At 38.4% G+C, this 22,218-nt stretch overlaps 1 protein-coding gene across 1 annotated transcript in view; it reads left to right on the plus strand.

Moving 5' to 3' along the window:
* Nucleotides 1–12,215: 12,215 nt before the first annotated feature.
* The window catches only part of MALRD1 (MAM and LDL receptor class A domain containing 1), a 283,169-nt gene continuing 273,166 nt past the window's right edge, over nucleotides 12,216–22,218 (plus strand). Inside the window, exons 1-4 of the mRNA XM_075746327.1 lie at nucleotides 12,216–12,504; nucleotides 16,818–16,958; nucleotides 21,843–21,937; nucleotides 22,017–22,178. Of these exons, the coding sequence (XP_075602442.1) occupies nucleotides 12,342–12,504; nucleotides 16,818–16,958; nucleotides 21,843–21,937; nucleotides 22,017–22,178 (561 nt within the window). The 5' untranslated portion in view covers nucleotides 12,216–12,341. The remainder of the gene's footprint in view (nucleotides 12,505–16,817; nucleotides 16,959–21,842; nucleotides 21,938–22,016; nucleotides 22,179–22,218) is intronic.

Below are 22,218 nucleotides of genomic sequence, written 5' to 3' on the forward strand. Positions count from 1 at the left end.
GTGTAATCCAAATCAGTCTCACCACATCAGCAGCACAGACATCTGAGCAGTGAAATAACATTTATTATTATTACCTTCAGAATTTCAAAGGCTTCACTAATATTCACAAGCATTTTTTGTAAGTCCATAACTTCCATAAAAAATATTTAGGAGGGATATGTGTTCTAATCTAAAAAAGTTTATGACTTCTGGAAAGGTGAATGCATGACCAAATGAAACCTCTGTTGACCTGTCCCTTGTGCGTTTCTCTGTCGAGGTTACTGAGATTATTAAGGAAAACTGGCTCAACGCTCAGATGTGGCAGCGGCTGAGTCCCAGCTCTGGGCCGGCTGCTGAGGAGCTTGTCTCCACCATGGAGCTCAGCACTGTCCTTCATCCCTCTCACCATGCTGGCAGGGCAAGAAGGATTAGTGAGCAGTCTGGCAGATTGGCTGCCCCTTCTGCCCAAGCTTTTCCCAGTGCTCAAGGCAGAGATTTCCCAAGCTGACGTGGAGCCAATGGGTCCCAGAGAAGAGGCAACTCTGGTGGCCTCTTTTCCCAACACTGGTCTCGCTCACCTGCGGAGTGCCTGTGCAATCAGCTGTACGCCAGCTGCAGCCAGAGCCCTGGGGCTCCACGTGTCCTGCCAGCAGTCTTCTCAGTTAAGAAGGCATTGTCCACCCTGCGGGCACAAGCACAATGCCAAGCTGCTGTGAATTGTCTTTATGCTTGTTTGTCCAGCTGCGCCTGCACCTGCATCCACCACCCTGGACACCTCTGGGCAAACACTAATCATTGCCATGGTCTCTCTGACTTTTCACTGGAAGGCCTTTGTCACTAAAATGTCATAATGGTGAAAACAAATCTGAGAAAAAGGAGTTTCTTTACCACTTGTCAGAGGTGCTCTTTTCCTGTATAAAAAGGTTCAGAGCACTCATTTCACACAGCACACTGTAGAGAAGGAGATGTGGGGGTATAGGACCTTCTGATACAGTGTTAGAAGACAGCTGGATAATTGAGGTTTGTTGTGTGCCTCCAAACTGTCTTTCTAGACTTTGGTAGGTATTATTCCTTCAGTGTGGCCTGGTTTTCCTCCTGGGAAGGGTTATAATGCTGACAGTGTAGTTATCCTGTCAGTGATCCACTTGCTAGATGGTTGCGTGCAAGGGACAACCTAAAAGAGACGTCTAATCTCTGTCAAAGATAATTCCTGCACCTGCATCCAGCCACCTGCAGGACCTGGCTTTATCCAGACATTTGTTCTCATTTCCTGCCAATCATTCTACGTTAGGTTCAGAGTTGACCCCTTTGATTTGGAGTTATTTATTCAAAAATTGTTTGGGTTCCAAGTAGAAATGAAGTCCCTAATTTTATCTGGTTGATGTTATTACATACCTTTCATCCAGCCACGCTGCAGATTTGCACTGGTAGGTTTGTAACGCAAAATGTTATGCTACCTACTTTCTCAATACGTATCTGCATACATTGCTGTGAACATTTCATCTGTGCCACTGGGGGCTGGAATTCATTAGTATCTGTCAGTTGCTGTTTGCTTGTCTCCCACGGAGTGGGTCAGCTGTGTCAACCCTGTCCATGGTTTATGCCTCAGAAATGACTACAGCTAAAACTGGCATCTTTGCTGGCAACAGCCTCAGCAGAAGAATGGAGGAATTGAAGAGTGATAAAGTCTGAAGTAAATTGGCAAAAATCTAAGGGAGCTTTGACATTTTAAATCTCTTGAGAATCTGATTCAGTGACATTGCAAACTTCTTGTTCCCATGTGTGAAGTGGCAATCAGTAAGGTAAACGTTCACCATGGTACTTGGGTATGCTCTGCTTCTTTGGAAAGGTGATGATATTTTTTCTAACCTTTACTGTTGATTGAAAACTTCCATCATTAAAACTTAATTTTAATGAAAGCTTTTGTAGGGCATAGGTATATATTTACAGACCAGTCTGAATTTACTGGTCATTTAATCTTTTTTTTTTTTTTTCTATGATCTTTTCATTAGATTGTTTTTTTTTAAACTGAATTGCCATTAGTAGTTGTTTCTTCTAATATTAGTAGAATATTGAAGATGAACTGTAATGTGTGGTATGTATTTTCCATGTATATAGAAAATAATTAACTGCTTGTTATAAAATAATTTCTATCTGCTTGTAAAACATTACGCTGGGTTTCTACCTCCTCCACACCTGTAACTTTACCTGATATTAAGTTATACAAGTATACTTTAATGAGTTACCTCTTTTCTACATAATTCATGCTAAAAATGTCATTTTCTTGCAGTGATGGATGTCCTATCGTTTAATTATTGTCTTGGGAATTTGCTTTCCAAACTAGAATTTTAATAGGCATTAAATCAATTAATATCCATTTACCAATCTTTGAAGATTAACTGTTTAGGGTAGAGTTCTGATTACTGTCCAGAAACCATCTTTTGATGTTGATTACTATGTTATTTCTGATTTTGTCTCCTGTGAAGGTTATGCTGAAATTGCTTCAGTATTATCTGGAGTTCTCACATTTCCTTGATTGCAGTTAGTGAGACTCTTGGCCTTAAAAAGACAAGCAGAAGGCTTGTTAATCAATTTTCTAGTGGCCAAGTCACTGTAGCCTAGCCCGGTTGAGCGTAAGCTCCGTGATAATTATCTACAGCAAAGGTCTGAGAAATGGTAGCCCTTTATTTCAGCTGAGGATGAGGGAGGCATTGGGTGACTTTCAACTTTACCTGGGAACCAGGGAGAAGGAGGAAAGCTCTTGCGAGAAAACATGCTAAATTAGACCCAAATGTACCCTAGGCCAAAGATGAAGACTCTGAATTATGCCCGTGAAAGGGTATAATTGTCCTACTGGTGAAGACTTCAGGTTGCTGATGACTTGTCTCAATACTCCCCCATTCTTCTTGAGGGAGATTGAAACTGCTGATGTTAGGACCCAGAGGACCTTTGTAGAGATGCATATGAAAGGAAGAAAAGGGAGACACTTGGAAGGTCGCGTACCTCAGTTGCATTAATGAGGATTTTCTTAGAAAATTTGGACTATTAAAACAGAAATTGAACTATTAAAAATTCCTAGCTCCATGTTTATGTGTTTTTCTATTACTCTTGCAAAATTTTGAGTGTAACAGTTTCATATATTTCAGATTTAAGTTATTTGATACTGAAATACAGCCACTGGAGTGATAATTTTTCCTCTCTTTAGTGTAGTGGACCTATAAACATTTTGGGTAAATTTTTGGCCTAACTTAGAACTTCTCAAGACTCAAATTTTTCCAGAATGTTTTGATAACATTTAGCTAAAATCTTCATTAGAGTTGTTTAATGGAACTGCTGCTTATATAGTTAAAAAAAAAAAAAAAAAAAAAAAAAAAGTAGGAATTTGTTCACTCAGATGAGTTGTCTTTTTGATGTGGTAAATACCTAGTTCATTGCAGCTGTTCAGAATTTTAAATCAGTAAGGAAAAGTAATACAAAGTTTGTTGCCATACTTGAAATAACCTGTCATTGTATATAACCATTACATTCATTTTAAACTTTGTAATTCAACAGAAACATCCAATAAGTCTGATAAGGACTGAAAACTATTGCTGCTGATGGTAGGCAATACATAACTGTGAAAAACAGCAACCATGCAAAATTTTGGAAACAAACGCTTGGTGATGTAAAACCTCAATCACACCTTTGTCAGCTGCAGGCTGACAATGTGTGGTGCATCTCATAGAGGAGTGGATGAGGTGAGAAAACATTTCTTTTTTATCTCAGTTTTCGATACACTGCAACTACATTCAAAGCAGCTATGGAAGTAGTTTTGCTTGCTGCGGGAGGACCACCCCCATGATGGCAGACCTTTGCTATGGCAAATTCTCAGGTATTGGTACTCTGAGACTTCAAGTTTTCATGAGAAAAGAAAATCTATCAATTTTCTAGGTGACTTGTAAATAAGACCATGATGTTTTTTCTGACAGTAGCTGCAAGCAGTTTGCTTTAATGCAGGTGTAGTGGATCACTACCTGAGGCATCACCTGGGCAAAAGCAGCAGGCAGGGTAATGTCTGCAGAGGAAGGGTAGGGATTTAGGAAGATCTGGAGGCTGCATGCTAGACTAAGGTATTTGGGACTTCTAATATGTTTCCTCCAGCTGTATGGGGCTCATCCAGACTGCTAGCTCCACACCCTTTCCCAGAAGTAATCAGGAGCTCTATGGGTGCTTTGTGTGATTGGGAGATGGGAATAGTGGCATGGGGGTGTTTCTAATTCATTCTGTATCTGAGGTGGCTCTAGAAATATCATTTGGAACAGCTTCAAGGTCCTTCTAAGCTATGCCTACAGCTGCTGCTCTATGAGAGTTTTTAGATTAGTGGAAAAATTATTGTGCCTTAGTGACAGCCCTCTTAGGAAGAGTATAGGAAGGGTTTGTTTGTTTTGTTTTGTTTGGGTTTTTTTTTCTTATCTCATTGATGATCTGTGGTGGGTTGACTTTGGCTCAATCTATCACTCTCCTCCTCAGCAGGACAGGGAGGCAGAAAATAAGATGGAAAAAACCCACTTGTGGGTCAAGATAAAGGCAGTTTAGTAAAGCAAAAGACTGCATATGGAAGCAAAGGAAAACCAAAAGATTTATTCTCTGCTTCCCATCAGCAGGTGATGTCCAGCCACTTCCCAGGAAGCAGGGCTTCAGTACGCATAGCGGTTGGTCTGGAAGACAAACATCAGAAATAACAAATGCCCCCCCTTCCTCCTCCTTTCTCTCAGCTTTTATTGCTGAACCGACATCACATGGTATGGAATATCCCTTTGGTCAGTTGGGGTCAGCTGTCCCGGCTGTGTTCCCTCCCAAGACCTTGCCCATCCCCAACCTACTGGTGAGAGGGGATGTTGGAGAGGCGGACGTGGTGCTGTGCCAGCACTGTTCAGGAGTAGCCAAAACCCTGGTGTGTTACCAACACCTTGCTCGCTACCAATGCACAGCTCTGTGAGAGCTGCTATGGGGAAAATTAACTCCATCTCAGCCAGACCCCATACATGATCTTTCACTGTAAGCAAGGTCACTCGAAGTACAAAGCAACATTAGCAAGAGGTTAGAATAGTAAAGAAAGAATGTAAGTAAGGAAGAAATATCATATTTGCTAATATCTTCTGATGATTTATGAAAATATATTACATTTCACATGAACTTGCTAATCCATCTAGACTGAGATTCATATTAATTTAGCTTAGATTTTAGGTTCAAATGAATCACTAGACCTAAATGTTTTTTGGTTTTTGTTTTGTTTTTTTTTTTTTTCTTAAATGTGGTGGGCTTTTTTTGTTGTGGTTGTAGAATATTAAATAACTAAAACAAAAAATGACATAGTATTTCCTACAGTTCCTTAGAATGTGAAATTGCTCTTAGTATTACATGGTTCCACTTGAAAAGTGGTTACTCTAAATACAGTTTCTAGTGTTGTCTGTGTTAATTTAAGCATAACTAAGCATTTTAGACCTAAGATAAAGCTGCTTTGATGAGAGCACAAAATGACCCTGTGGTTTATTTTAATTAATTTTTTTCCAAATGAAGCACGTACCCTGAGTTTTACACAATTTCATTGTGTAAGTGTTAAGCTTCTATCATTAATCTCCCAAGTACTTTAATTTCTAGGACTCTTCCCAAACCATGCATGTACCTTTATTGCATAACGTTCAACTTCGTATTAATTGCACTAGAAGCATGTTTTGAAGGAGCTATTATCTGTTGAGAATGTCACCTTTTCATTTAATCTCTTTGAAAAGCTGGAAAATATCCCTCCATTACGTTTAGTGAAATATTATTTCTTTGTGTATCAAGATATTCCCCTTATATTGAAGGTCGACTTAAAATTGGTGGAGAAAAGTTACTTGCTAATATTAGTTTCTTTTAGTCTTATTTATCAGAAGGTATCAGAGCGATTCAGAAGTTTTCAGATCACTTAGTTGTTTACAGATGAGAAAGATTTGTAAGAATATACTTCCTGTACCTTTTGTTTGGGATAACTTCACGAAATGTGTGGAACAAGCATGACTACTGAGAAACCCCCAGGAGCAGTGTCATGCCAGAGATGTCTTAAAGCCAAAATCAATAACATGGGAAAGCCTGGTGGATAAATTTATTTTTAATCTACTTACTAAGGTATATGTTCTGTTGAGACTCCCTCTAGGTCTTAACAGCCTTATTTCCAGTTCTTGGCCGCATGGATATGTTTCAGGACTAAAGATGAATATTGCTGCAGTCACAACTCTGGGCTATGCTGATTTTGCTTCAGTTACAGGAGATAAGCCCAGGGAGATCGCTTTCTTCCACATTTCTCTCTGATCTTGCTGGGTTTTTTCTAACTAATGTTATGTGTTGACAGACAGAAACAGGCAGACAAACCATAGGAAAGATTTATTTGCCCTCACTTGCATACCTAGAAGTGATACCAAGGAGTAAGATTGTTATATTGTTGATGGAAAATACCAGGTACCTCTAAAGCAGTTCTTTCACTTGGAGATAGATGTCTTTGGGTGATTTGCCCTGGGAAGGTGTTTGCTTCTACTGCTGCAAAGCCTTTGGTCATTGGCTAAGTCTTGAGCAACTAAGGTTAGGATAGATAAATCTTCCAAAGTATACAGTTGTGATGGATAGCAAAACTGTTTAATATGGCTCCAGTTTAATCTTTATAATATATTTTCTCTGCAAACTTTAGAAGAAAACTAGACCTATTTATACTTTTTGGGGGTGAGGAGAAGACCAGGTCTTGTTCTGAGAGCCATTAAGCATGCTCAGCACATTAGCATTTTTGGTTCCAACAAGGGGTGCCTTACTGAAAGAAATGTCCCAACTATTGCTGCTCACTGCGTGACCTAAAGCAGAGCAGCCATGGTGACTGTGAAATGGATACCTTTGCATTAGACTAGAGCAGAAGATGAGCTCCAGGAGCACACCTAATACACCTTGGCCACTGATGGGTGTTCAGTCCATGGGACCAGACTGGAGCTAGCTTGAGTTAAACACCTTGCAAAATGCATGTAGTCATGTGATGTAATGGTTTGTGTCACATAGTGCATCAGGTCCTGAGCCCCATGAGTTTCACGCACAGCTCTGTTCCTGTGAGACAGTGCTACTTGATAAATTAGTTACAGCTGAAGAGGGCTTAGAGGAACAGGGAGTTCCTGCTTTATAGCAGAGAACAGAACCAAAATGCTTGGTAGATTGATGTGATGGAAGAAAGACTTTCCTGCTGACTTGGAGAAGACTATGTGGAAGTGATATGTGCTGAAATCTATTGGAAGTTGTTGGACTGGAAAACAAATGCTGAGAAAATACTTATTCTGCTCTTGCTCCAACCTCTAATTTCTCTGAAGTACGCAAGGGCTAGAAACATTTTTTGCCTGATCAGAGTTACCTTATTCCAGTTTATAGTTTTCTCTTATAATAGGATATTGTTTTACAGATTAGAAGCACTTTTGATGTTTATTTGCCCCTCTGTGGTTGGGAGACAAGGGCAGTTCTACTGAGCTCTTGACTGTTCAGAATTGAAAATTTTTTCCCCTCCAAACTCTAGGTGTAGGAACAAATTTTAGCACATGGTACACAGGTACACATTGGGATCAGATTAGTCTTTCATATGTCCCCTTGATTATTTTCTTTTCTTTCCTTTCCCTTCTATCTGCATCTGTCATCTCTTTTTGAATGTGACGTGGTCTGTCATTACACAGGTAGAAATTATGCTACCAAAAATTTTCCTGAAATGTTATTTTATTTCAATCTGTAATGATCTAGGACTTTGACCTGATTTTAACTAGTTCACCACATCATGCATTAATATTCTGGGCTTTTTTATTCACTGGTTTTAACGGTGGCGTTCATGCTGTACACTTATCAATATATGGTTTGGTTTTAACCTCTCAATTGATTCTACTAATTTCTTCTAGCAAATGGAGATTGGTGATAAGAAAACTTACCCAGAATCGGTTTTAATCAAATATATTAATATCTTAGTCCTCTTTCAAGTTAACTATTGAATTAGTGCCACTTAACTGGAAGCAGATGGTATGCAATTATTGCCTTTCACATCAAAGTAAAGAATTCTGTCAATTCTTGTTAAAAACTGATCAGTTTGGGGTTACTGCTATTGTTTGCCTTTCTTCTACTTTGCAGAAGTTATGCAGTTCCAATTTGACAATTAAAAACTAGAGCAGTCATATGATAATATGAATAGCATAGCTTTGGGAGGGGGTTCTCAAAAGGAAGTCTTGGCTGAACAGCTGTGAATTATTTCAAAAATACGATTTTGATGATTTTCCTAATGATCAGATAAAATTGTTCTTGTATACACAAATTTGAAGGATTCTTTGTATTAACATTAATGATGTTTATTAAAGGTGTAGTTTAGGAGAAAATGAGATATATGATAAAGGTATGTACACTGCTGCTGTAATGCTCCCTACCCTGATCACATATAAAAATATTATAATCTTGCTATTAAAGTTAATGAACTTTCAGTTTCTCTGAAGATGTGACTGTTTTCTATTCTGTAAGTCTTTCCTCTGAAAGAAGGTCAGCAGTGGCAGCAAAATTTGAACACGGTTTTCAGATGGTGAAACTAATATCCCACTTTTTTGAGTTCTTTCCTCTGTTTCATGTATTGGTAACAACTGGCTCTGCAAAAACTTAATGGAGAATTACTAATGGCAATCCATTTTCTGCTTAAGCAGATAACTTTCTGTGTGCATGAAAAATGGACTTAAAAATGCAAAAAATTTCTGGCCCTATTTCAGAGCCTGTTTGGACTTCTTTATAAGACTTATCTTTTAAAAATCCTAGATTAAATATCTACAACTTTTTCAACAGATTTATTTAAACCAGTGGAAATTCTGAAAAGACAATCTTTTCTTGGCTGGAATGAAATTAATTAGGCTAAGCCAGATAAATCCATCTTTGATGTAAATTGAAGCAGTTTTTTATTTTAATGTTTTTCTCTCTTTTGAGAACTGCTTGTTTGCTAAACTAACTTTCAAAATCGATATAGTGCCTGGCTCTGCTTGTTCTCCTTCCAGTTTTTAATTTCTCTGCAAAATTTCTCTACTGCTTTCAAAAAACCACATTTGATTATAGCCCATCCTTCTGCTTTTCTGACATCCTGCATATTTTTACTGATTTATACATCTTCATTCTCTCTCTGCTTCTCCTTTTTCTAGATCTTGATTCTTCTTTCTTCTGTCAGGGTGCTTGCAGTTCAGTACTTCAAACATTTGTCCTTTTGACTTTCCCTGCAAGGCTTGCTTCTGAGTTGTCTTTCTGTCCCTATTTATATGTTTCTAGAGCTATGAAAAACTGTGTTATTCTTCCTGTCAATTGACAAGAGGGCTGACTTGTTGCACTTGTCAAGAAACTCTCCCTACTTGTACGTAACCACACACTCACAAAAAAGATACCTTTTCTTTGGTTTTGTACTTTTTTTGTTAGATCTTCACTGAAATACCATTTTTTTCTTCTTTACTAAAAATCCTTGGATAACACCCTAAATGCTTTCTGAATATTTGATACATTTTTCATCTATTTCCACTCATGACAGATCTTATGTTGATTCTGAGTTCTTTGGGTTATGCAATTTTGCTTCTTATTAATGTTTTAGAGCATAATAAAAATGGAAATGGATACCGGTTTCTGCTAAAAATTACTCTTCTAGCCACAGAGCTGGTATACAGATTTTATGCTGCAGACAGAGCAAGCCAGCTTAGGTTATTGCAGCAGAAGCTTTAATAAAATGGGAGAGAGCTGAAAGACTGTGAAAATTTGTCACTGTAAATTACAACAGCGTGAGGAGGAGGTTTAGAAGATGTAGGGGAAAGAAGGAATAAAATGAAATGCTGTATGTTGAAGGAAATAGACTGGAAAATGAAGAGCTGAATAGCATAAAACATGTAAGCCTTTACAAACGTATTAATATGACATATTATATGGAATACATTTCTTATATATAAGCTTCTAATCTGAGCTGTACTTGCGGAAAGGAAGTAAGAAATTCAATGATACACATTCTTGAAAAACTCTGATATCTATATATGTATATATAAAAATTCACTCAATTAATTTATTAGTAGTTCTGCTTTTCTTCAGGAAGTTTTCCAATCAACTCTATGGCTTGAGTCCAAAGTGTTAAAATGAAGCACATAAAATGATGTCCAAAGAAGGATAGTGATGAAAAGGGTGGAGTTGAACCAAATCACCTGGAAAATGCTTTCTAGGCAGAACCGAAACCTTTATTACAATGAACATATGTCTGCCTCTGGTGTTGGAGATAATAGGAAGTTGCATCAGACCTTGGACTGTTAGCCTTCAGGCAATGTTGGAGTAGTAGTCTTTGTACCCTGACAAGAGATTTCTTAAATTATGAAAATATGGGTCTGCAATGATTGAAGTCTCCAGACATAGGTTGTCTGTTTCTCTTTGTAGATACTATAGCACCTGTGCTTCCTAATCGGCATACTTTAGTTGTAGAGGTATACCTTAACTCTGCTCCCCGGGGCCAATGGGCAAATCAGAGGTATGCACAGTGGTATGTACATTCCAGTTATTTGATCTTGGGAATTTACAGGTGAAGAAATCTCCAGAGCTGCTGGCATCAGTTACTTATTGCAAGCTGCCACTTGGGCAATTGTATGATCCTTTCAGTACAGGAAAACAGCTCTGTCATAAAAGTAGTTATATGGTTTTTCATCCCGCTATTTCTCTTGAAGGAGTGTCAGGTTTACGCGATTGTCAGCCTAATTTTGTCTAGTTTTCAGTCATTTGCCTTGGGCTAATACTGTCTAACTTTTGCAAGCATCATCTCCTTTTGCTACTATCTCTCCTTCCCCTGGGTTTGGGGAATCTAAAGTACTTAAATTACTCCATTAATATAATTTCCCTGTTTTCTTTTGTTGCTAGGCTGAACAAAACAAGTTGATTTAATCCTCTCTTACAAGGTTGGCTTTTTAGACTGGCTGGATATCTCTCCTCACTCCTCCCCTTCAATTTAAAGATCCTCAATTCATCCATGTAAAAGTTTGTCAGAACTGCTGTGTTTCAGTGAAATATAGCTGAGAAATTCAAAGTTGATTTTGCATCAAAGGGATCGTAAGTCAGCGCAACAACTTCTGTCTCGTGTACTGACAGAGTTTTTTGTACGAGGATGCTTTAGTAGTTTCCATCTCTGCTGGGTGGGCCCTGATGGGCTTGCCATATAACACTCTGTAAATCTATTCATGCAACACAAGTACTCTTCTTGACAGCTTAATAAGGAACTGTTATGTCACTTCTGACTATATGCTTTTTCTTCTAAATGCATTATTTCAGAGCAAGTCATTATGCAAATTAGGGACATACACACGATTATATCTATTACTAAACAACCCTGGACAGAAACTGAATATGTTGGGAGGGCGATATATTTGAGGTTAATACTGATGGTAGTCTCCCCTAAAGATGGATTTCTGCACTGAGTGGCAACTTGTTATTGTTATTTTGACGAATTCTGATTGTTCTTGTTTGTATCATCATATTGCTCACTGTTCATAAGAGTTCTGATACAGGATCCTAAGTATTTTTCCTAACCTTGGGAAACACTAGTAGTATCATACAAAATATGATTTTTTCCAGAAAATACAGGAATCTAGTAATTTCAAAAGTATTTGTTAATAGCCAGCATTCATGCATTTATGCATTCATGCATTTATGCAAATTGTAGCTGCAGATAGGATTCCATTAACAACCAGGTACTCTGAAGTAATTCAGGCATTATCTACAACTGTAGCCCAAGTAAATAATAAATAAATACCACCTTCAACTGTTAGCATTATACGTCTACAGGCTCTGAAAATTCTTTCCCTAGATCAGTTACTCACAATCCCTTTGAGGCAAAATCAACTTTGAATTTCTCAACTGTTTTCTACATTTGATGCACAAACTCTTCATAAGTTTGCCAACTTCTGAGACAAGAGAGATCTTTATGAATGTTGGTCACTTAGTAATTCTACTCAGTTGTCCTGTTACTTTCTTATCTAATATATTTGCAAGCTATCAGGCAATGAATCCAATCAGTAAGTTAATAATATACACTTGACTTGCACAGCATGCACCAAATTTTTTTAGTCATAAAACAATGTTATAATTCAGTTAAATATTATCCAAAGGCACACCAGGTTGAAAGTCACTGCTTCACAGAAGCCATATTTCCCTTAAGCTGCAGATTTGGAAAGTGAGGATCTAAAAATATCTTCCAGAGAGATGTGTATAAATACAGCTTTTTCAAAGACCTTTCATGACAAATACTAGACAGAATAATTCTTTTCCAAGTGAAAGCTTGGATAGTAGCATAGCCCATGAACAGATTCATATTCTTCTGTGCATTATATTGCTTTGCTCTGGTAGATACTCAGTCATCTACAGGAGGCGAATGCCGGCGGGGTGATGGCTCCTCTGCTCCATCTGGGGAACTGTGCATTTTCGCCAGCCAGTGTGGTGGCACCAGTGATGAGAAACAAGGTAAGTCTCAGTGGACTTCATCGTAAGTGTGATACGGTTTGATAACTGAACATGGCAGGAGAGAGAGCTGAGGGGGTTAATGTTACAAAAATACTCAGGAAATATTTTTTCTTCACCCTCTTCATCTGATATTCTAAGACAGTTTCTTCCTGCTCCAATCTGATTTTTTCCTGCTTATTTTTCAACCTCTATACAGTGCAATTCTCTCACAAATCTCCATACAGATATTATGTAGCAAAGCAAGTGTTTCTTCATCCACTTAAAATTCAATGGTACTTTAACATGTATTACTTTTTTTTTTTTCTTAATTCATAGTCAAAGTTTTTGCTGAAATTCAGATATGATCCAAAACACCTAAATCAAGGCATAAGCAACAACAGGGAGTTTTTTCTCTCTCTCTCTTTTTTTTTTTTTCCTATATTAGGCAAGGGGGAAATATTTTCTTGAAATCATGAACTGATAGTCCTAGCTTAATCTTTGTCAGATTCAGAGGTTATGAATAAGATTGCTGCTGTTTCCCTTAAAGGAAAGATCTAAGCAGTGAGAGTGAATTTTAACTGCTACAATCTGAGTAAATTTGCATCAGAAATCTACTAGTTCAGAACACTGTAACACAAAATCAGGCTGCAAATGATTTCATACAATGGATAAGATAGTCCTGCTCTTTTAGAATCTTTGTTCTGGAGTGTGAGGAAGAGCTTAGATTTATCAAAAATTCTAATTTTAACTAAAAGCTTATCTAAGTTCTTCCACTCACTGTGCAACAAAGGAAGCTTCTATATTTGTTGGGGTTTGGGGGTTTAGCTTTAAATTCAAAGTAGATGGTCTTTAGATGAACCTGAGTGTTTCTGTGCATGCTGAAAAATGCTAATTACAGCATGTTAGTGATCATTGTATTCAGATGAAATCTAGGAGAAAGAACGGTAACTTAAATCCGGATCCCTCAAATTATGTCTGTGTGCACACATACGTGGGCTTTCTCTTCTTCCAATATGTCTCCCTGTTTCATCCAAATACAATGCAGGTATGTGTTTGGAACAGGAGTCTAGAATCTCCTCTAGGATACTTGTTTTTTGTTCCTCTGAAAATAAGATAATTGCTAAGACTGTATTGGATACCAGTACATTTTGTAACTTTTTTGTGCTGTATTAAAATATATTAAATGCCAGTGGCTGGAAATTATGCCTGTTGAATCCCCTGATGTGTTACTAACACATCTCAGGTTAGCATAATTTTTTATCACTATGCCTAGAGATGGTTAAGCTACGTTTCACTGCATAGCCTTGAAATCCTCATTGTGCTTGGTCTTGGTCTCCCTAGAAAAGAGCATTTCCTCCAGGCAGTGCAGCAAGAGATGCATTCTTCCGTTAATTTTTATGGAGGCTTTTTACACTTTTTTGTTGAGTGAATACTGCTATAGACAAATGCTTATACAAAAGCAGAGAAATTAAAGTTGTCCCAAAGACTAGAAAAGATTAGAAAAATGGGCCTATAGGCTCTGCGAAAGACCTAATTACCGGATAATGTTGTATGCAAATTATGGATGAGCAAGAGGTGTGGAACTAGTCTCTGAGTGACAGGCTGTGGATGCTGGGGCTGCTTGGATAATGCTCTGGATCACTCCAGGAGAGAAGTTAGCTGTCAGACATAAAGATACAGATCAAGGTGTCAATTGAAGATTCATCCTGCTGCCATCCACTCTTCTTATTTGGGATTATTGCAAAATTATTTTTCTATTTAGGTTTCAGCTCTCCAATCTCCTGTTCATGACGAGTTCCTGCTGTTTCCTCTGGGCTCTACTCAGGTTTAAGGATATATCAATGCTGGAATTTCAGATGACGCATTTTTATTGTCATTTTGGACTTCATATGTGGTTGGTTTGTGCTTTGCCACAACATTGGAAAAGGATCAGAATAAATTCTACAGTCATTTTTTACCTCTGAACTACTATTGCAAAATATTCACTAGGGGATGACTAATAACTAACTACTCTTAAAAATATTTTGCTCCCAGAACATCCCAAAACTCAGAATTTATACATATGCAGACTTGATATAGAACCTTAAACTGCAGTCTGTTTCTGTGAGACTTGGATTTTTTTCTTAGAGTTTATTTAAATATTTGTTTTGTTAACAGGAAATTCTGCAAAAAATATCTAGAATATCCCACACATTTCTTCCTGCTGGCCTTTTGATCTCTAAGCAGTGACTTTATCTTTGTAAATCTATCTTCCAGCAAATTTACATTGGTTTGCTTTCAAGTTATATTTTCTCTGAAAATTAATATTGCCTTGCAAAATAATCATGAATGATCAAGTTTAGTTTTGGGGGGGTTTGTTTGTGGGTTTTATTTATTTATTTAAAAATGTACTGTTCTTGCTATTTTGTGCATATTGATTTTAAATTGTTTTCTCAGCTATGAGAAAATTCCTGAGGAAATATTTAACATGATTTGATGCATTTCATGTAATGTGAAGCAGACATGCCTCAGCAGCGTTAGTGCTTTTGATGAACCACTGACATGCTTTTCAGCCACTTAAAGAGCTAAGGAATAAAAGCAGCAATAAAAAGTTGGTTGATGAATCAACCAATCTGCACATTAACTTGAGTCTGAAATGCTTATATGAATTATATCTATTTTCCCCTCTCTCACCTTATAATTAACTGTTGCAGTAAGTCGATGTGAATATGAAAGCCATGAAATTGGACATCATAGTGTGACTATAAATGTTGCAGTTGCAACTTTATTTAAAATGATTAGTGAACTGTGATAATATAAAATAGATTGAAAGCGTTAGTGAGGGCCTGGAGTGAGCACCAATTTGAGAGGGAGTGCAAAGGCATCGTAGCTCTCGTGCCTAACCAGAATTCTGATTAGAAGGCAGCATGTTAACCTATCCTCCTCTACTGTGTAAGAGAAAATGCAAGTGAACTGAAAGTTTCCACACAGTGTGTGAAAGTTGCAGACAGTCCCACAAACCTGCCCTTCTGCTTGAGGTGAAGTTGCAATAAGCTTGCTCTTTACAGATGCATCTAATTAGACTTTTTTTTTTTTTTTTTTTTTAAATCCTTCCTCCACTACAATAAGTGGTTCAAGGAATGGGGCTGTCCAGCCTGTCAGGCACATGCAAACTCTTTCAGTGGTGAGACACTGGAACAGGCTGCCCAGAGAAGTTGTGGATGCCCCCTCCCTGGAAGCGTTCAAGACCAGGCTGGATGGGGCTTTGGGCAACCTGGTCTAGTGGAGGGTGTCCCTGCCCGTAGCAGGGGGGTTGGAACTAGATGATCTTTGAGGCCCCTTCCAACCCAAACCATTCTATGATTCGGCTTTGATGCAATGGAAAAAGAGCTGTCTGACACCAGAGCAGAAACAAACATCTGTCCCTCCCTCCCAGTAAACAATTATTTATTGAGTCGCATACCCACCTCAAATTCCCTGAATGAACTGGTACACCAAACTGGGTCCTGTGCCAGAAAGACACGTTCTGTCTCCCTTTCCTAACCTGTGCTGCCCTACAGGGCAATGTGGAAGAGGAAGAAGCAGTCCTTTCCCACCACACTGCTATGTGCACTGGAAGAAAAAAGATCAGAGGAAAGGCAAATGGGGAGACTGATTCTGAGGACTTGTTTCAGCTTTTTGAACAGTGTGGTTTCTGCTTTAATGCAGCAGCTTAGTAAAGACAATGAGCACTGGTAAACTTTGGATAGTGTCAGATGAGAGCCTCACCATTCTGTTATCAGGCCCTGGGGGGCTTCTGGGACTACGCTTATAGTCCAAGTTCCTGAAAAACTGCAGATTGCAAAATGGTGAAATAAACAGTAGTTGAATAAAAAAAATTTCTTATATCTGGTTATTTCCTGGTGTTAAGTCTTTGGGGTTTTTATGCAAGAACCCTAGATAAACAGAGGATATACTGAAATTCTTCACTTGATAGCTGCAGTATATTTTAAGAACAGCCTTTACATATAAGCTATGCTAGCTTGGATAGTTTCCTACAAGAAGGTAGCTGTACACATATTTGTGAAGAAAAAAGAGTATCTTACAGTGATATAATATAAATGGACCGGCTTGGGTTTGCTTTGGTGGGGGGAGGGCTTGGTGATTTGTTTTGGTTTTTTTCAACGTTCATTTTCTGTTGTCTCTCTTCCACTCCCCTGTTTCTCTTTGTTCATGATTTTAAAATTCTGGTGTTTCTTACTTATTCTAGCTTGCAGTGTTTCTGTGTGCTAATTAAATAGGAAGTAATGGTGAGAACATGTCCCTTTGCTTCTGTTTTTGAGGTTTTAATTTTTTGTTCATTTGCTTGAATTCAGGTTCCTCCTGTGAAACGTGTGATTTTGAAACTGATCTATGCAAAGGTCTTCATGAGTTGAATTTACAGCCTGGATGGATGAGAAGGAATGGTCGATCTGGTATTGGACCACCATACTCTGACCACAATGGGAATGACAATGGTAAGAATCCTCATGTTCTTTGAAAGAACCATGGGCTCTTACAAATTATGTAGTTCTCCATTTTATTTGCTTGATTTTACTAATTTCTTGAGAGTGCAGTTGGATTCTGCCACATGTTTTCTGAGTGCTTGTGTCCAGGTGATTGTAATTACAATAACCCAGAATTTCAGAAAAAAAACAATATTCCAGAAAGCAATTCTTGTTATCATGGAGGATCAAGTAATCAGTCATCAAGAGTCATGTTTATCTGCCTGAGTGACCTTTACCTGTTTTGGAGATATCAGATGACAATTTCATTCTTGATGGTTGCAAAGTTTAGAAATGAGTATTGACTACCCCATTTTGAGATGTATTTTCTTCTCTTCTTGGATTGGTGAATGCCCAGAGTGTGTGTATCGATTATCTGTGGCTAATATTACTGCTCCAAATATTTTGAGAGAAGGTGACTTTGAATCTGGGGACAGGAAGAGCTTTGATAGTCTGTTTGAGCCAACTCATCTCTAAATCTTATTACAATTCCACTTTGCATCAAAGACTGTCCCTCAACTCAGCAATTCATTGTCCCCGTCCTCAGTTAAAATATGTTCCTTGTGCTTGTCCAGTTGCCAAGTTAACCCTGCTTTCCAAAACCTGTCGTCTTCTTTCTGTAATATGATTTTCTTCATACATTTTTAGCTTATTGGAGCCAACTTCTTTAGCTGCAGCATGCCTTCTGCTTTTCAAAGCTGTTAGAAAGCTTGTTTGTAAGAAAGCAAGGAAGAAGGGAAAGAATTTGATGGGGACCTCTAATCTCACAGTAACGTTGTGAGTTGGTTGAAGTAATCACCCTGTTTAATTCTCTTCTCCATGTTTTCTGTTATTCTCTTTCCCTTTTCTCCACCCACCCCCTCTCACCTCTCCTGTGCACAAGCAGTGATGCAGTAGACCTCAGAGCAAGCACCTGAAGGCAGGCATACAGCATTGGAGAGTGTACAAGAATATAGCTTTATGTGGAACTGAAGTGTTCTTGTGAGACTCAGTTTCCTAGATGTTTTTCACCTTGTTCCCAAACTGTGATTATCTGGAGGTGTGGAAATCTGTACTGTTCTGAAGCAAGCGGCACCTCCTACACATTGCATAAGCTACCAAGCAGATAGAAGTTCCATATAATGATTAACGGGGATTGGTGGTTTAAAGGTGAATGCATGGAAAACTTGCTTAGAAATCAGTAAAATGAAAATGGCACATAACTTTATTATTTTTTCATAGAAAATTCATCAACAAAAAAAACCCCTTTAAATTTTCCTGCAAATTCTCATTCCACAGCTGACAATTTTTATGATGCTCTGTACTTAGGAAACTTTACCCATGCAGTGTACTTCTAACAACTTCATGTTTTTGCTTGTGCATGGCATGCAAGCACATCCTGCAAAAGCCAACACCAATCTTTAATATGTACAGCAAAAAAAAAAAAAAAAAGAGCATGGCACAGATTAGATAAACTAATATCGAGAACAGTTGAATCAATATCATGATCCACAACTGATAACAGATATAAATCCCTTCTGTTACGCTCTGGTCAAATCTGTTTTCTCAAACCCTTTGCCCCACGTTGGGTGCCAAAAAGGACTCTTGTGGTTGAACTGCACCATGCAGCTGCTCGCTCACTCCCCCCCAGCAGGATAGGGGAGAGAATTGGAAGGGTAAAAGTCAGAAAACTGGTGGGTTGAGATAAAACAGTTTAATAATTAAAATGAAAACAAAATAATATTGAGAAAACTTAAGGAAAGAGGAAAAAAAAAAAAAAAAAAAACAAAGGGAAAAATAAAACCCAAGAAAAACAAGTGATGAAAACAATTGCTCACCACTAACTGACCAATGGCCAGCCAGTCCCTGAGCAGTGGCCCCCCTGCCAGTCTCCCCCCCTAGTTTTATTGCTGAGCATGATGTCATACAGTATGGACTATCCCTGTGGTTAGTTGGGGTCAACTGTCCTGGCCATGTCCCCTCCCAGCTCCTTGTGCACCCCCAGCCCACTCGCTGGTGGGGTGGTGTGAGAAGCGGCAAAGGCCTTGGCTCTGTGTAAGCACTGCTCAGCAATAGCTAAAACATCCATGTGTCATCAACAGTTTTCATCATAAATCCAAAACATAGCCTCATACTAGCTACTATGAAAAGAATTAACTCTATTCCTGCCAAAACCAGTTCAGTGTACTACACTTCTGAAAATAAGGTTCTTTTAAAATAAATGTTGATTTAAAGTGACGTTAGCACAAACATTTGAGTAACTACCAAACCTTTTTCATAAATGTGTTTTATTTCCAGTAAGTTGTTCCACTTTAAAATAATAAGAGCTCTTCTCATTGAGAAGCAGATAAAAGACAAATACTATTGAATAAAAATATAGCAAACTCTTGGCTAGAAGTAATTCATTAACCAGGCAACAGAGTCTTGCTCTAGTTGAAGTTTCTAGGGTTTGTGCTTGATTGGTAGCGTACACCACATCAGGATGTAGCAAAGAACCTGAAAGATATTCTTGCCTATATCCTATAAAAAAAGGTGACCTTTATCTTGTGAAGAACTGGTGGGAAGGGTTAAATTTAAACTTATGTAGACACCCAAAGGCAGCAAAAGATTGACAACCATCAACTTCAGGTGTTTGTTACAGAGGAAGCAAGCTGTTCAGTGACCTGTATATTCCCACTGACTTGTTTTCAGTGCTCAGGCACCATTGTATCTGCCAGATCTGAATTGTGTGGTGGCAATTTTAATCTAAGTTATTTTTGATCAGACAACAGAAAGCTCGAATACTTGTACCTATTCAGCTTGCTGAGAGGCTGTGTACTCAGATCTGTGAAGTGAATGGCTGAGGAAAGTTAAGTGTATTTGGTTATTTCAGTTTTCTACCCGGAGAATGGCTAAACTGCACTTTCATTTTCTGAATGCTCGTTCTAATCGTCTAGGAAATATTTATCTCCTTATGGCAGCTATTCAAGTTTTCCCACTGCTGACTCAACAGACGGTGTAATCAACTTCATGTTGGTTCCTGCCTAAAGACCAGAAATTATATTGTATGGTGACAGTTGAGCAGAGTATGCTCTATGGCAGAGTATTAAAGGGAAGAGTTCCTGCCATCTGGATAAGTGATTGCACACGCAGTAGCAGAAGAGCAAAGATCACTTGGTAGATGTAACTCCTTTGAAGATGTATGTAATCATTTACTAGAACGTAACAGGTTTGTTTAGCTCTGTCCCTCCTCATCGTTCTTATTTTCACTGAAAATTTAGTTGAACAGACTAGACACAATCACTAAACAAATCCCAAAACAAATCTGGTTTTACTAATTGAAACTTATTACCTATGCAGTGGTTTAATGTAAAATCATTGTTCAAAGAATTTCTTAAAATTATCATTTCTGCCTCGTGTGTGTAAGACACAAAATTCCTCTTGCAGGTGAAATCTGACCTTGTTTATGAGTCTTAGACACATTTGTCTTTAGGGAACTAAAATAAAAACTTTCAAAATTTCATGGAAGTTAAAACAAGAGTGAAACAGATTGGAGTCAGGGATAGGGCTCTGCTGAGGCACCAAGCCATCTGTTGTGGGTAGGAAGAATATCCCTGCAGCTGGCAGGCTCTGAGTCGTGCCAGGCCTAAAACCTAGGGGGGAGCATGGCCGCTGCTCTGGTGGCAGGCTGCGAAACGCCTCTCGGGGCAGGATTGCTCAGCTGGCTCCAGCACCAAGCTATTCTCATGGTCCTTGGTCAGTCACTTTCCAGTTGCACGCAAGGATGAGAGGTCATAGTGTGTAATTTTGTAAATGAAGTATTTGGATGTTCTTACATATCATCTGATATTTGGGTTCTGTAGTAATCTTTATTTTAAGTCTTTTTTTTCCCTTTCAGTCCCACCTGGCTTTTTTCTCCTTTCTTTACCTTTCTCCTTTCAGTTACATATTAAGGTCAGAGGGCAACAGTTTACCTGACATTGCTTGGAGTTTGGGAAAAAGGAAAGAAGGAAAAGTCAACCTTCCCCCCCCCCCCCCCCCCCCCGCCTTGCATCCTTTAACATCTAACATCTCTGAAATCTTCAGGTTCAGGAAGAGTCAAATTTTGACTAGCAGTATTTGATAATCTAAAATAGGGTGATTGCCTTCCATCTTTTAGAATATCTGAAACAACATTGTCAGCAAGAGACATAATCAGTCAAAAGGCATAGCAACAACCACATTTCACTGACTCTTGTTGAGCTGTTACACTTTCAAGTAAAGCAAAGCTTTAATTTGGACTTCTTTTGTAAATGGGAAGATAATGGTATCTTTAATGGTACTGTGGAAATTCTGAGGACAACTCTCACATTAGGAGTGTGTACATGGATACCACAACCTCCCCTCTGCCATGAGGCAATATTCTGAGCAGCCAAAACACAGACCCATGTTTTGTGGAACAGAGGAACATCACAACCTCCTCTCTCATCTTCCACCACCTCCTTAAAGACTTGAACTGTTGTAATAAATCTGTATTGTTGCTCACAACAAGTTTGCGGTTTAGGCATGAAATATGCAATCTGTTCAATAAGGTCTTTGATCAGCTTGCTGAGTTGGTCTTATCTTTGTCCCACAATTTTGCACTTATTGAGTATTCAAGCCATTTGCACATGAAGCATTTTGGAACCCTACTTGAAATTTCAGCAGGAACATGGAGCAATACAGTCAATATTCAATATGAATGAAAGCTTGGCAGACAATGTCTACAAGTGTGATATGAATCTTTTCTGGGGAAAAGCTTCTAGTTGGCTTTTTAGTTATTAATTCATACCTGCTTATGTGCCTTTTCTTGTTTTACTGTAATATTTTATATAACTTTTTTCCAAGCTTCTAAGAGTTCTCTCTTATTCCTTTTAATAGCTTATTTCCTCTCATTGTCCTCTGACATGCGAGCCTCTTCTGCAACTTTAAGGACCAATGTTTTCCTTCCGACTGACAAAGAACACGTTTGCCAGGTATTTTGATGCATAGTCCTTGTATTTCATTGTTTGTCGTAGTACTTCCCTGGAATAATCAGACCTTTTTTTGTCCTAGATTACATTTCATTATTGGATCAGTCAAACGAGTGGAACATTGATGTTGGGGCTTCAAAAGCACTCTGAAGATACAATTACAAACATCTGGCAAGATTCAGGAGAACTGCAAAATCAGTGGAAAGTAAATACCATCACAATCAATAGCACTGAAAAGTATGAGGTTGGTAAATTGAGGTGACTGTAAATTGCATTTGTTAAAT

The sequence above is a fragment of the Balearica regulorum genome, chromosome 2 (genome assembly GCF_011004875.1).
Source record: "Balearica regulorum gibbericeps isolate bBalReg1 chromosome 2, bBalReg1.pri, whole genome shotgun sequence".
Taxonomy (NCBI): Eukaryota; Metazoa; Chordata; class Aves; order Gruiformes; family Gruidae; genus Balearica; species Balearica regulorum.